This window comes from Stegostoma tigrinum, chromosome 30 (assembly GCF_030684315.1).
Source record: "Stegostoma tigrinum isolate sSteTig4 chromosome 30, sSteTig4.hap1, whole genome shotgun sequence".
NCBI lineage: Eukaryota > Metazoa > Chordata > Chondrichthyes > Orectolobiformes > Stegostomatidae > Stegostoma > Stegostoma tigrinum.
The window spans coordinates 27,021,663-27,038,093 of record NC_081383.1 but is presented as its reverse complement, the minus strand read 5'-3'; the positions used below and the strand labels follow the sequence as shown (position 1 = coordinate 27,038,093).

Below are 16,431 nucleotides of genomic sequence, written 5' to 3'. Positions count from 1 at the left end.
AAAGCGGTTTCTAACGTCTCTCCTGAACAAACTGGCCCCCATTATGCCCCGTAGCACCAGAATCCAAAGCCAGTAGAAATAACTAACCTTTATCTACCGTGTATTTTCTTTTTAAATCTTGAAGACTTCAATCAGATTACTCTTTGACTTCTAGATTCCAGAGAAAACACTGTATAACTTGAATAATCTCTCCTCATAACTTAATCCCTGAAGTATAGGTATCATTCTGGTAAACCTATGTTAGAATCCATCCAAGGTCAACATACCCTTCCTGAGATGCCCGGATCTCTTCACAGTGCTCTAATCAGGGTTTGTAGAGGATTTTGTATAGCTGCAGCATAATTTCTACGTTCTGGGGACTCCAGTCTTCTGAATATAAAGGCCAGCATTCCATTAGCTTTTGTAATTATATTCTGCACCAGCTTGTGGCATTTTAAAGACATATGCACCTGAGCCCTGATATTTTTTGCACATCTGTTATATTTAACTTCATGCTATTTACAAAGTACCCTAATCTATCCCTTATTATAGTTGCTAACTGGTCAGTTACAGATTTTTAAACCAATGGATTAAATGCCCTTTAGTGATTTCGCAACGGTGGAAATATTTATTATTCTTTCATAGTATAAAAAACCAAGCTACTCATTTATTCTTTGGACATAAACCTGTAAATGTCTTATGCCGCACAGTTTTCCTTTGCATGTGTCATTTATAGATTTTTAAAATCCACCTGGGTTAATATCCTGGAACTCCCTCTCTGGCAGACTGCAGTTGTTCAATAAATGGCTTACCATCATCTTTTAAGAGAAATTAAATACAGCAATAAATTTCCATGAACTACCTCTTGTTGTACACATCAGTTTTTCTCCTTTCGAAATGTTAGATTTCCACTGACAAGGCCAAATCCTCAGAGATAGTAAGAACTTATGATGCTGGAGTCAGAGATAACACCGTGTGGAGCTGGATGAACGCAGCAGGCCAGGCAGTATCAGAGGAGCAGGAAAGCTGAGGTTTTGGGTCAGGACCCTTTTTCAGAAATGGGGGAGGGAGAAGGGAGCTCAGAAATAAATAGAGAGAGGAGGGGTGGGGCTGGGGAAGGTGGGTGACATGGTGATAGGTGAGTGCGGGTAGGCAGTGGAGGGGATTGGTCATGGAAGTGGGAGGAGCAGATAGGTGGGAGAGAAGATGGACAGGTTGCGTCAGGTCAAGGAGGCGGGGATGAGAGGGAGGGTTGGTCATGGGATGAGCTTGGGGGTTCAGGAGATTTTGAACCCGGTAAAGTCCACATTGAGACCATTGGGTTGTAGGCTCCCAAGGCAGAATATGAGGTGCTGCTCCTCCAGTTTGCGGTGGCATCATTGTGACACTGGAGGAGGCCCATGATGGACATGTCGCCCAGGGAGTGGGAGGGGGAGTTGAAATGGTTCATGACTGGGAGGTGTTGTTGTTTGTTGCAAACAGAGTGCAGGTGCTCTACAAAGCAGTCTCCGAACCTCCTCTTAGCCTCACTGCTGTAGAGGAGGCCACATCGGGAGCAACTGACTTAGTTACTGAGCAATTCACAGAAACAATGTTCAAGGAACTGTTGCTTATCAAGCTTTTCAGGCTGTCCTTCACACAGCAGAACTTATTTAACGTTGATAAATTTATGCCATCAGATACCTTGTAGACATTGCCTAAGCTTGAGTGTGGGTCAGAGACAGGGCTCCAATACCTCAGCAATGGTTCTCCCACTGGCTTTCCGACTGGGAGAGCAGCACTGCGGAATGAACCATGGTTGTGTTGTTTTCCTTGGTAACTACTACTCTCCAAATGATATTTCTGTTTTAGTTTCCAAACCTTTGCAGCTGAAAACACTTGCTTGCATTCTATCAACCTGAGGTTTATCTGATCGATTCGTGCCACAGAGGACTTTAACATAGCTGAGTATGTCGTTTACTATAGGGCAGAGTAAAAATGTGAACTATGTATTGCAGGATGAATGATTATTTTAAGTTTGCCTGATATGATTTTCATACTTCAGTTAATTCAACACTTACCAATGCCGGGCCCAGTTCCAGGTAGGCCTGAGAAACCTGTTCCAATCCCACCTGGTCCAACTACACCAGATCCAACCCCACCAGGTCCAACTCCACCAGGCCCAACTCCACCAGGCCCGACTCCACCAGGCCCGACTCCACCAGGACCAAGGCCAATAGGCCTGATTCTATCAGAAAATCCTGGAAATCCTATGCTAGGGTAACCTGGTCCAAAAGGAGCACCCTCAGTGCACAGTCTGCGATATTCATCTGAAAAGATAACATTGACAGCATCATGTGAGATACTGGACCGAGCTGAAGCAAAGCTTATTAAATAGCATTTATTATTTTTCTATTATGTGACTATGGGCAGATGCGTGGGAATTTAGTAACAGAGTAGTCTTCCCCCTTACTCCTACCCCCATGCCTGAATTCTCAACATTTAAGTGTTGGTGAAGGGATCTGTCACGGTTTCTCCTGCAAAGGCTGAGTTTGGGACGAGGAACCGATCCTGTTGTAAGAATGGTTTTCAGTTCAGTCTGGTTTCTCTCCTGCTGGTTCAATAATAGTGCTGGGGCAGGACTCCACACCAAGATTTATAGTCATTCCTTGTCATGCATTCCACTTTTCCCTGGATTCTCCCGTTGGGGTTCAGAAAGCCAGTCCTCCAAGTAGGCAGTGGCATTTGGATGACGACATGATGATTGACAATCCCATTCCACATTTCTTCTGCTTTGCAAACAACTGGGTGGCTAGAACGTAACAGGTATCCAAAAGAGATGCAATAAATACAGGAGGATGTGGGGGAGCTTGGGTATTCATTGGAGGGAAATGATGGATGTTTTGTATATTGTACTGGATCATGTAGATTTGATCAGACAATAGGAAAATTTGTTTTACAATTAACACCGTTCAAACTGCTACTTAGAAATTTGTTAACATGGATCTATTGGTATGAATAGGCCACAGGAAATAATTCTTGTACCGTATGGTGGAAGTCCTGGTAATACAGAGAACTCAGTGAAAGTTTCAGCACAGAAGCTTGCTATTCAGCTCCACGGATCTGTACTGATGTTAACACACCATATAAACCTCTTCCTACCCCACTTCATTAAACCTATCAACACAACCTTCCATTCTGTCCTCCCACATGTGTGTCTCCTGTTTCCCTGTAAATACATCTTTGCTATTCACTCAACTACTACCAAGTTTCACATCTTGAGGAAAGACGTTTCTGGATTCCCCACTGGATTAATTAATGGCTATTTTATACAGTCTCTACTTTTCCCTCAAGTGCAGACACCTTTTCTATATCCTGCCCTATTGAAACCCTTCATTTCCTCAGTCATCTCTTTTCTAGAGGCCTCTAGCAGTTCAGTATTTGCTGACAAGTGTAATCTCTCAATTCTGGTGTCTGTAAATGTTGGATCTCAGGCTTTATTTAAATGAGACCGGTGAGCTGCAGATATCTGCTGGGCATTCCTCGAGAGATTGTCACTGGGGAGATTTCGAAGCCCAGTGCTGGCCACGTTTAATCTGGATATTAAACAGGTGCTAGGCTCCACGTGTACAAACCATTTCAGGTGCAGATCCTCGATACCTTTACTTGCTCGCAACAGTATAGTGAACAATGAACTTTCAATTGTCATACAGCACATTCTTCCTGAGGTTTTGAAGTCTGGTTAATGCTCTGTTAATAAACATAACCCCAATGAATTTCTGGGCTGTTAATCACACTGAAGCAGCCATTCACTCCAACCACAATAACCTCTGAACTCATCCTCAGCAATGAGCTCCCAAGCATAGGCAGTGTTTCATAGAATCAGGAAACAGGCCAGGCCTTTCGGACCAAAGGGGCCGATGAAAAGCATCCCACCCAAATCATACGCCTATCCCATCACTGAAATCCTGTATTTCCCATGGCTAACCCACCTAGCCTGAACATCCCTAGACACTATGGGCAATTTAACATGGCCAATCCACCTAACCTGCACATCTTTGGACTGAAGGAGGAAACCACAGCACTCGGAGGAAACCTTCACAGGCGCAGGGAGAATGTGCAAACTCCATACAGACAGTCGCCCAAGGCCAGAATCCAACCTGGGTCCCAAGCACTACGAGGCAGTAATGCTAACCAGTGAGCCATCGTGCCATTATTGTTGGTTAGTGATTGGTTCGTTCCACTGATAAGAATTGTTTCAAAGGACTTTTTTTTCAGTCAAAAAGATATTTGAACCAACCTGTACATTGTGTTGGACAATAAATTTTTATTTGAATGAAATGGAATTTTGAACCAAACAGGATTTTGCCCATCCCAAAGATGGAATTCCAACACTTTTGGGAACAAGTGTGCTTTCGATATACAGGTGAGATGCAAAGAAATGATTAAATATATTCAATAGCCCATCAGAATACAAAGTATTCAGTATCTTGCCCTGTTCTATTGCATCCACGAAGATTTCTTCTTTCAAAAGATCAAAATATAACATTTCCTACAGGGCTCAGAATCACTTTGTATGCACTTGGTTGCATGTTTAGCAAAATTTGTTCATGGGTTATGAAGGTCACCATGTAGAGCAATTATTGCCCATCCCTAGTTGGCCAGAGGGTAGTCACGAGTCATTAGCTAGGTGTTTGGAATCACAAACAGGCTAGATTGGGTGAGGATGCAGATTCCCTTCTTTACAGTGAACCAGATAGGTCTTTACCACAAACGAGAGTGGTCATTAAGCTGGCAGTTTATTTTACTGCAGATTTTTATTGAATCCCGATGCTTATACCAGCTTCACTTACCAGACCCCCTGACAGGACACATCTCTGGTGTGTGTCCCGCTGACCAACAACGCCCAGAATCACAGCAGCACTGCATCTTAGTGTAATGTCCATGGAGGTCTCCTGCACACCGGCCGCTCAGCAGACTGGAGAAACAGGTCCCAGATCTTTGGTCTGTAAAACGAAAAGGAAGTTCACAGAAGATGTTGTTTATAGCATGTGCTACAATGCCAATCACCACCAAATTGTGGCTGGCATGGTTTTTCGGCAGCATTCCATTTCCTTTGGGTCACAGAGCATTTTGGCTTTACAATGGTTAGCTGAAAACCACTGGTGAGTCTTAACAAGAAGAGGTTTCTGTCTTAAACAACTTATGATTTATTGCATGTAAACAATCAGGCACAAGTTACATTAGTAAGTTAGATATCACTGCTGTGACTGTGAGGTGACCTAGATGATATGTCTACTATCTTCAAAATCCTGCTCTGTCTCACCTCACTCAGTCTTTATGGTAACATTGAGTTGGGTGGAGCTTAATGCAGTCTCCAATATTAACCTTTTCAGAAAACCATTATCTGTATTTAGGCAGGGTGCTATCATTCAGAAACTCCATTTCTCTAATAGGTTGTCATAAAGTAACATACCCGGTCAGAGAGCATATTGTTTAAAGACAAATCACTAAACAGTGACATCTCTGTCTTGCTGTCAGTTCCACCAACGTCCCAAGATTTCTAAAGCATGTGTAATTGAGTGTGTCTGTGGCATGTTTTGTCTCCTGGTTTATTTTCCAAATTAAAAGGTAATTCTTTCCTCTTAGAACCTTATGCACAGTGCACAGTTCCAGTCCCTGCTTCCACTCTCTGGACCTGTTTATACTCAGATCCTACTTTCTGTAGGTTATTTCCAAGTCAAGTCCCAGTAGACGCATCATCTTCTCATTGTTAGGGTCTAGGCCTGAAATGTCAGCTTTCCTGCTCCTCTGATGCTGCTTGGCCTGCTGTGTTCATCCAGCTCTACACTTTGTTATCCCATCTTTAGGAGTTGTTCCTGCATGCAACCTTTCTTTATATGTGACGCTTGACTGAGTGTTGTCAATCTGATTGACCATGGAGTTTGCAGCAATGAACCCATTAATCTGACAGTACCCAACAGCCATACTTGCTCACTTCCAGAAGAGGGTTGATGGTGATCAGGAGCAGGACCACAGCTGGCTTACTGTTCCCTGATCTAAATAGCATCTCGGCCAATTGCAACACCAATACCATCACCCATTCAGCAAGCTTGCTCTTAAAGTAGCTTTGGGATCTTCATGACTGTTGGCTGACTAGACACCAGGTCTGGGAACATAGCTCTGTAATGTTTGTCTTACACTTCATACAAGGTATGAACACAAGGAATTACAGATGCTGGAAGTTAGATCCAAAAACTAAAAATCTTGAAAACAATCAGCAACTGAGCTGACAACTTGAAACACTGACTATCTCACTCTCTATAGCTGTTGCCTCACTTGCTGAGCATTTCCAGAATTCACCTCGATTTCCCTAGTTTAATTTGCAGCAATGTTATAAAGTCATAATATCATAGAGCTGTACAGCATGGAAACAGACCCTTTGGTCCATCTCATCCACGATGACCAGATATCCTGAATTAATCCAGTCCCATTTGCCAGCATTTTCCCATAACCCATTCAGATGCCTTTTAAATGTAGTTGTACAAGCCTCCACTATTTCCTCTGGCAGCTTACTCCATACACGCAAGGCCTACCGTGCGACAAAGTTGCCCCTCAGGTCCCCTTTATATCTTTCTCCTTTATGACCTCTAGTTTTGAAAACCCCATCCATGCCCCTGTTCTAGGCTTCCTCTTCGTATCACTTGAACTTTTCATATCCCTCAATAAGTTCTCTCAGTTTCATATTCTCTTCACTTTTTACTGTTTGAGCTTCTCAAATCTTTTGCCCCAGCTCAATCCTGTGCTGATTCCACACATTTACTTCAAAAGCACCTTCACTAATATTTCTCGGTACAAAGCACACTCCTCCTTTCTGTGTCTGTTTAACCCAAATTTTTAATCTACAAGTCACCACACAATTCTCTCCCTGGAAATCTTCCCGCCATTCAGTGTGCAGGGGTCCTGACTTCAATTGTGCCTGACAAACAGCCCATTGTAAACTGTTTTGGATTAATTTATTCCAGATGGGAAAACAGGAAAACACATCCAATTTCAGCTCCACTATTTCACAGCTATGATTACCTCTGTTCCCATAATTTAGTTGAGCTTTCCTAGTTACCCTGAGAACTTCCAGGAATATTTCAAGTGATTCATTTCATTTTCTTGTGGCCTTTTGGGGCTTGACTATCCTTTAATTCATAAATTATTAACTATGGAACTGTGCCACGTTGAACACTCTCCAACTTACAAACAAACAAGCTTGCACAGCGAGAATTGGCAGTACATCGCAGTGTTGCATCTTGAGCAAAGTAAGACACCGGTAGCAAGAAGCCAGCTTCATTTTCTTAGCATTCTCTCAATTAGCTGTTCTGTTTCTTATCTTTTGGGATACAACTGAACATGTACAGTACTCATGTTTGCAAATGAAACTGAATGTTCATGTTTACACATGTATGTGCCTAGATATACATGGCTACATACAGCATCAATTACACATACTTTTGGGCACACAGTTATAGCTTGATGTGTCCAGTTCTGGTCTCCCTGTTACAGGAAGGACATTATGAAGCTGGAGAGGGTTCAGAAGAGATTTACCAAGATGTTGCTGGAAGTAAAGTGTTTGATTTGTAAGGCCCATAAGAGATTGAGACAGGAGGTTTATAAAATCATGAGGATTATAGATAAGGTGAATGGCATGTAATTAAGATGAGAGGAGAAAGATTAATAAGGACATGAGTGGCAATTTTTTGTTTACACAGAGACTGGTTCGTGTGTGGAATAAACTTCCAGAGGAAGTGGCAGATGTGGGTACTGTTACAACTTTTAAAAGGCATTTAGGTAAGTACATGAATAAAAATGTTTGGAGGGATATGGGCCAAGTGCAGGCAGATGGGACTAGTTTAGTTTGGGATTATGGTTGGCCATGGATTGTTGGACTGAAAGGTCTGTTCTATGCTATATGACTGTACAGCTGTACATACATAAACGTATATCTATACAAACATGTCTGCATGTATAATATGACCACATGTACATGCCTTTGACCATATATGACGGCTATATACACATATGCAATTACATCCAAGCCTATATGTGTGCACATTGTTGTACAAATATTCAGCAGTTCCCACATGTCTATACATATAATTACCTGTATACACAAGCCGCTCTAAGTACCTGCCGATTCCACAAGAGGCTGTACATTCACTGTAGTATGTGTACAGCACAGTCGCATAACAAAGCAAAGTGACAGCGTACCAACATAAAGTGTGAACAGTTAAAACAGAGACTAACTATAGTTAGATACATAATTATTGGGAGGATTGACGGTTTAGTACCAGTGGTTGGAAGGTAAATGTGAACAAATGCATGTCAAACTGTGCATGTATCAAAATGAAAATACACGTGTACATGCAGCACAGCTGTGGTGACACATGAAACAAAACTGGATGGTGAGGTTTGAATATAGGTATAGTAGAATAAATGAAAAACCAAAGAACTATGGGTGCTGTAAATCAGGAACAAAAACAAAGTTGCTGGAAAAGCTCAGCAGGTCTGGCAGCATCTGTGGAGGAGAATACAGAGTTAACGTTTTGGGTCCGGTGACCGTTCCTCACAGCAGTTCTCCTCCATAGAATAAATGAAATTAGCTTAGGAGCAACAACCTAGGTTAATATGATGTGATATGACAAATATTCAGCAGTTCCCACATGTCTATACATATAATTACCTGTATACACAAGCCGCTCTAAGTACCTGCCGATTCCACAAGAGGCTGTACATTCACTGTAGTATGTGTACAGCACAGTCGCATAACAAAGCAAAGTGACAGCGTACCAACATAAAGTGTGAACAGTTAAAACTGCAGATGCTGGAGAATCCAAGATAATAAAATGTGAGGCCGAATGAACACAGCAGGCCCAGCAGCATCTCAGGAGCACAAAAGCTGACGTTTTGGGCCTAGACCCTTCATCAGAGAGGGGGATGGGGTGAGGGTTTTGGAATAAATAGGGAGAGAGGGGGAGGCGGACTGAAGATGGAGAGAAAAGAAGTTAGGTGGAGAGGAGAGTATAGATGGGGAGGTGGGGAGGGGATAGGTTATTCCAGAACCCTCACCCCATCCCCCTCTCTGATGAAGGGTCTAGGCCCGAAACGTCAGCTTTTGTGCTCCTGAGATGCTGCTGGGCCTGCTGTGTTCATCCAGCCTCACATTTTATTATCTTAGGTTAATATGATGTCTTGAACAGAAAATTAGACCATATGAAGTTTGACCTGGTTGAACATTTTTACAGAGTTGTTCATGATCTTTATATCGATTATGAATATTTTTTATTGCCCAAACTAGCTCAATATTTTATAATTCAAAAAGCAGCCAAAGGATGTTTGACAGTGAACCCCATCTCACACACATTACACACACAGTGTACCCAATTTGCATATTATATTTTTAGTCTGTTTTCTTCTTTTGAGTATTGACTTAATCATTGTAATTGGGTTAACTGTGAACTTTTGAAGGAAAAATGCAGAATGGGAGGAGAAATACAGGAAAGCTTTTACACTGTGGTACTGAAGGAAATACGTCATGGGATCTTTCCTTCCTAATTTGTCCTCCTGTTGTGCCCTTCCATTTGTTTTTTGATGTTGGGAAGATGCTTCCAATGGTATGAGAGACTAGGACCCCACGGCACAGCCTTAGAGTAAAGGGAAATCCTTTTAGAATGGAGATAAGGGAAAACTTCTTCAGCCAGAGAGTGGTGAATCAATGGAATTCACTGCCACAGAAGGCTGCGGAGGCCAGGTGATTGGTACATTTAAGACTGAGATAGATAGATTCTTGATTATCAAGGGGAACAAGGGAGAAAGCGGGAGAATGGGGTTGAGGCACTTATCAGCCATGATTGAATGGCGGAGCAAACTTGATGGGCTGAATGGCCTCATTTCTACTCCTATGTCTTATGGTCTTATTTGTCATGAAAGTTGTTTGTGGAGCTTCTTCAAATTTCTACATTACTGCTTTTTAATTCTTACTCACTACTCCTTTTGGGTACTTAAATTAGGTTTTAGTTTTTAAACCACTTACTTGACAGTTTACATATTCCTGGCACTGTTTGTGAATCCTTCCTATGGAAACACCCGAGAACAAAACATCTGCAACTTGAAAAATATTCCTGTAGAAATCCTCCAAAAATTCTACGTTGCCCAACACTCAAAATCCAAAATAAACAAGCCCAGAAATCCTGGATGTTCCCTGGATGGGATAGCAGTGCATGGGTGGAGCTCCTTTCCATTGCTGCGCTCTGCTGGTCACTCCTTCCTAAATCTCACAGGTGGAGTTATTCTACCAATTCTGGTGTTAGCCTGCAAAGTGGGGCTATCTTTGCTCTTCAAGTAGGCATTAGACGTCCAAATTAAGCTGATATGATAAAAGTCTACTCTTTTAATCCTTCCTCTTCAACGAGTCTGATCTGAAAACCAGAGGAAAGCTACCAAGGTCTCTATAGAAATCTATTTTGTACACTTGATTGAGAAATAAATGCATCTCCCATTAACATATAGACCAAGGATATCTTACCAATCTCTTTATCTACTGGGGAGCAACACACTATAGGCATCTGACCACACACAGAACATGGAAGTTTATTGCTGGCAGTGAACAATAAAGTGTACTTGTATGGTATTCTTTATATCCTTTAGATGCCCCAAATCTAATGAAGCACTCTGAAATTCAGTCATTGCTGTACTGTAGGAAAATATAGCACAATTGCACAAATGGCAATGTGATGAAAGACCAGATTACCTGTTTCAGTGATGTGGGTTAAGAGAAAAATTTGTTCAGCAGGTCAGGAGACGTCCTGTTCATTTTTGTTTTTGGACAATTGCACTGTAGCTGTTATGTCCACCAAAGGCTGAGCAGGGCTTCAGTAATAATGTCTACTCAATGGCAACTCACAAACATTTGGCATTCCCTCAGTATTAGTTTCAGGTTAGCTTGAACCCAAAACCAAATCAAACCAAAAAGCTGTGGAGGCTGGAAAATCAAATAAAAAAGGTGCTGGAGAAACTCAACAGGTCTGGCAGCATCTGTGGAGAGAGAAACAGTTTACATTTTGGTCCGATGTGACTTTCTGTTCTGAATCCAACCCCAATTTAGATGTGAGAGTGACACCAATGTTAAATAAGTTTTAACAACTTGCTCAGACCTGTCATGGCATATATCTTGAACATGTGACACTTCATCCCAGATCTTCCGGCTCAGATGCAGGGACTCTACCACTGTGCCACAAGAGTGAGTCTCATAGCTGCGGGTTTAAAATCACATTTAGTCCAGACCAAGTAAGGATGGCAGATTTCTAGAGGAAAGTGGTGAACCAGGTCAATTTTTATAATGACCAGGAGTGGTTGCACGGCCACTATTAGGTAAACTTGTTTAGCTTGTACAACATATCTAACTAAGGCTTTTAATGAATTCAGATTTCACCACCTGTCATAGTAGGATTTTAACCCATGTCTCCACATCTGCGGGAGGAGACAAGGTCTTCTACTCTAGCTTTCAGAGGGATCAGATACACTAGCCCCATTTGGGTCAATAGAAACTCCATGGTGGTCTACCCTTTCTGCTAATCACTAGAAAGGCCAAGGCATGACAAAGCCAAAGGAGGATTAGTGCCTGCTAACTACATCAAAGCACCAGTAGTGCCACATACTGGCAGAGGTGGAAATTACCACAAGGTGTTAGTTGAGGTCATGAGGAAATGTGCTACAAGTGATAGTACAGTATCATCTCCGTCTCCACTGAAGACAGTGATAACTCAGGTTTTGTGGTACAACTCTAGCGCCCCCACCTCTGAACCAGAGGTTTCTCCTTTTCAAAAAACAATCCCCTCTATTGTTGCCTGATAACTTCTCATTGTGCAAAGTTACATCAGATTAAATAAAATCAGTGATAATGGGAACTGCAGATGCTGGAGAATCCAAGATAACAAAATGTGAGGCTGGATGAACACAGCAGGCCAAGCAGTATCTCAGGAGCACAAAAGCTGACGTTTCGGGCCTAGACCCTTCATCAGAGAGGGGGATGGGGTGAGGGTTCTGGAATAAATAGGGAGAGAGGGGGAGGCGGACCGAAGATGGAGAGAAAAGCAGATAGGTGGAGAGAGTGTAGGTGGGGAGGTAGGGAGGGGATAGGTCAGTCCAGGGAAGACGGACAGGTCAAGGAGGTGGGATGAGGTTAGTAGGTGGATGGGGGTGTGGCTTGGGGTGGGAGGAAGGGATGGGTGAGAGGAAGAACAGGTTAGGGAGGCGGAGACAGGTTGGACTGGTTTTGGGATGCAGTGGGTGGAGGGGAAGAGCTGGGCTGGTTGTGTGCTGCAGTGGGGGGAGGGGATGAACTGGGCTGGCTTAGGGATGCAGTAGGGGAAGGGGAGATTTTGAAACTGGTGAAGTCCAACGCATCATCCTCCGACACTTCCGCCAACTACAATCCGACCCCACCACCCAAGACATTTTTCCAACCCCACCCCTGTCTGCTTTCCGGAGAGACCACTCTCTCCGTGACTCCCTTGTTCGCTCCACACTGCCCTCCAACCCCACCACACCCGGCACCTTCCCCTGCAACCGCAGGAAATGCTACACTTGCCCCCACACCTCCTCCCTCACCCCTATCCCAGGCCCCAAGATGACATTCCACATTAAGCAGAGGTTCACCTGCACATCTGCCAATGTGGTATACTGCATCCACTGTACCCGGTGTGGCTTCCTCTACATTGGGGAAACCAAGCGGAGGCTTGGAGACCGCTTTGCAGAACACCTCCGCTCAGTTCGCAACAAACAACTGCACCTCCCAGTCGCAAACCATTTCCACTCCCCCTCCCATTCTTTAGATGACATGTCCATCATGGGCCTCCTGCAGTGCCACAGTGATGCCACCCGTAGGTTGCAGGCACAGCAACTCATATTCCGCCTGGGAACCCTGCAGCCTAATGGTATCAATGTGGACTTCACCAGTTTCAAAATCTCCCCTTCCCCAAATGCATCCCTAAACCAGCCCAGTTCGTCCCCTCCCCCCACTGCACCACACAACCAGCCCAGCTCTTCCCCTCCACCCACTGCATCCCAAAACCAGTCCAACCTGTCTCCACCTCCCTAACCTGTTCTTCCTCTCACCCATCCCTTCCTCCCACCCCAAGCCACACCCCCATCCACCTACTAACCTCATCCCACCTCCTTGACCTGTCCGTCTTCCCTGGACTGACCTATCCCCTCCCTACCTCCCCACCTATACTCTCTCCACCTATCTTCTTTTCTCTCCATCTTCGGTCCGCCTCCCCCTCTCTCCCTATTTATTCCAGAACCCTCACCCCATACCCCTCTCTGATGAAGGGTCTAGACCCAAAACGTCAGCTTTTGTGCTCCTGAGATGCTGCTTGGCCTGCTGTGTTCGTCCAGCCTCACATTTTGTTGTCTCAGATTAAATAAAAGTTTGTTTGACATGGACAGATTTGTTACTCATGTTTAGGATGATGAATTTCCAATACATGTGATAATGGGCGGTTCATAGGTCTCCTCACTCATGGTTCCTGAAACACCCTTCTGGTTAGATTTCCAGTTTCCGGCATCTGCACTATTTTTTTTTGTTCAAAAGTACTTGATTGGACTGAGAAGTCTGATAACAAGTAAACGTTACAATTCCTGTAGTATTTCAAAAATCACTTTTGTTCCAATTCATTGTTCTCATTCATGAACTCTGTGGTATTGTACATTTACGCTGACGTAAGAATCTCCAAACTTTCTGAAGATATTGTACACTGACAGTTCATAGACATACAGTTAGTTTATGGGAGCAGCAGAAGTACTGATATCATTACACATGGGTAATTTGTGATAGGCTGGCTCAAATAAGAGTACTGACACCCCTTCTGGTTCTGGTCTCGAACAAAGAATTATGTTCAGAGTAAAGATTTACTGGCTCTTAACTAATGTTGAAGTTGTGTACTTAACAGTCACAGCAAGGCTTCTTTCTCAGCACACAATCTATTGCCGGACAAGTGCTTACTTTACCTTTTAAAGGCTCGAGAACTTAGAACCCTGAACCTGCTCCAACTTTAGAAAAATCAATCTTAGGAGAAAGGGCTACCCTTCCTCGTTGTGTAGGGACTACCTCACCCATGACACAGACGTATGTGTGTGGACACTGTTAAAAACAGAATCAGTTTGGCTGTGAATCACCAAGTTATCATCAATTGCTGTCCAAGCTCCTAGGTTATGTCTGGCTGTTTGTGTTGAAGTTGACAGCCAACATCAGGGCAGTGGGTAATAGTCACTTACTTGTTGACTATTCTCCAGCAGGAGTCCACATCCAAATCTGTAACCCAGTAAATAGACCAAATGTAGGGCCCTGTACTTTCCAGAGATCCATACCTCATCCAAAGGCCACATCTGCAGTCACATACTCCCGGCATGAGGTGGTGTGCCATACGTGAGGATAAACCAATGTTAAGACCCACAGAACCGTACGTACTCCAGTGAGGGATAAGATAGCATCGTCGGGAGAAGGGACAGAAAACATGTGCAATAATATCTAATATTAGAAAAACTGCTCCTGCAGGATCTCCTTACCCCTGGAATCCACTATTCCTTCATTGACATTGTCTATTCCCCTTGTTTTGTTGGGGTGATGTACTGAGGGCAATGAGCCTTTGCCAATGATCAAAGTTGGCAGGGTCAGTGAGATAATCTGCTCTCTACATAAACAGAGTGTTTAATTTGGAACTATACTTCTGTGAAGTGTAACAATGAGTGCTTGTGTGCGGTGGATACAGAAGAAGTTACTGGACTGCTCACATCATTGGTATTTTCAAAGCTAGGCCCACAGCCAAACTCCCATTCCAGTGCTGGCAGAAATATTTGGAACAAAATCATTCCAGCCTTGTCCAAACTCAAACCTGCAAAGTATTCTTTTGGCTCACTTTGAAATAATCGTGTTGGAAAGTTTCAGTCCTTTCACTGGCACAGAGTATTTCCTGAGCACTATTAGCAGCTACAGGCTGAATCACCGGATTTAAATGGAGAACATATTGAGTTAAACAAAGCAGAACGCTGAAGCCCTGGACTTAGAAATAACTGGCACAACAGCTATATTTTTGTTACGTTACCAGATCTGGTTTAAGCAGGAATGGAAAGTATACAAATATTTTCAACACGGGGGCCAACGATCCTGTTGTGTTACTGGCCTAAGAATTAAGTATAACCATGTCTTCTTTGTGTCTTGATGAACTTTGTCACCCAATTGCTCTTTTTCACACCTTCATTTACAACCGTTTAACATCTCTATCTCTCTGACATCATCATTGGCAAACACTTTGTATTTTTCTGGGCACCCACAAAGTCTGTTCCATTTACTCACCCCCATAACCTCTCACTCACCTCCTATCAACAGCATAAAAACCATTTTCTAAAGCCTTTCAGTTTTGAACATAACAAACTTGTAATGTTATTTCTGCTTCTCTCTTCACAGATGGCTACCAGATCTGCTGACTTTTTCCAGCACTTTCTATTGCTGGAGGTCTGTGAATGTTGTACCACTGTTTAAGTGAGACAGCTTCAGGCAGGGGCTGAATGATTATAGCCTAGACTTTTGCTCTGTGACTGCAAATTATCAGTGAATCGTGTTTCTATATCCATAAGTGGTCTTATACACAACTTAACACGTTTTTCTCCCCAAGACCAAATCACTGTGGGCTTTTTTTAAATCAATGAACCACAACCAGTCTTGTCCAATTGGTTAATTTACATGCAAAACCCAGTAAAGGAAATGCAGACCATCAATCGTAACCAGTCATCTATTAAGAAAACCTAGTTGAAATTTTCAGGTCAATTGATCCATACCATTTGCTCATCCAGAATGAGAGTGATAATTCTGTGCTAAGGAAAACATCACAAGAACACCACATTTCCCAAAGTGATTGGCACTGACAGGAGTTGGCTTCCGACAATGATTGGCAAACCAAAAGGACAGGCTTTGTTGAAAAATCGATCAGACTTACCAATACACCTAGAGCCATCCAGGCTTGTGACAAAGTTGCGGGGACAGGTACAGACGTAGCTACCAACCGTGTTTGAGCATTCACCCCCATCACAGACTCCAGAAATGGTGCTGCATTCATCAACGTCTGGAAGGTGAAAGAAAGATCAAAGTATGAACAACAAACAGGAAAACCATGGACCAAAGGCCACAGGTGTTGTACATTCACTATAGGCCTTGAATCCCACTGAACCATTTCGAAATGTACTAGCAAGAGAAACTGCTTAGTATGATCAGAATTGCAGCGTTATTACATTGCAGACAAATGCCATTATGTCTGCACTGGCTCTCTGAGCACTTTGACTTAGTGCCAAACACCCGCTTGTTCTCCATAATCGTGAACATGGTTTTAAATAGTCATGCAGTGTCCTCTTGAATGCATCAATTAAATT

The 16,431-nt window shown here is 43.2% G+C and overlaps 1 protein-coding gene across 1 annotated transcript in view; it reads right to left on the bottom strand.

Moving 5' to 3' along the window:
* fbn2b (fibrillin 2b) overlaps positions 1-16,431 on the bottom strand; it is a 205,583-nt gene that overhangs the window by 106,036 nt on the left and 83,116 nt on the right. The window contains exons 8-10 of the mRNA XM_048560154.2: positions 16,002-16,127; positions 4,812-4,964; positions 2,040-2,288 (exon numbers count right to left, since the gene is read on the bottom strand). Coding sequence (XP_048416111.1) covers positions 2,040-2,288; positions 4,812-4,964; positions 16,002-16,127 — 528 coding nt within the window. The remainder of the gene's footprint in view (positions 1-2,039; positions 2,289-4,811; positions 4,965-16,001; positions 16,128-16,431) is intronic.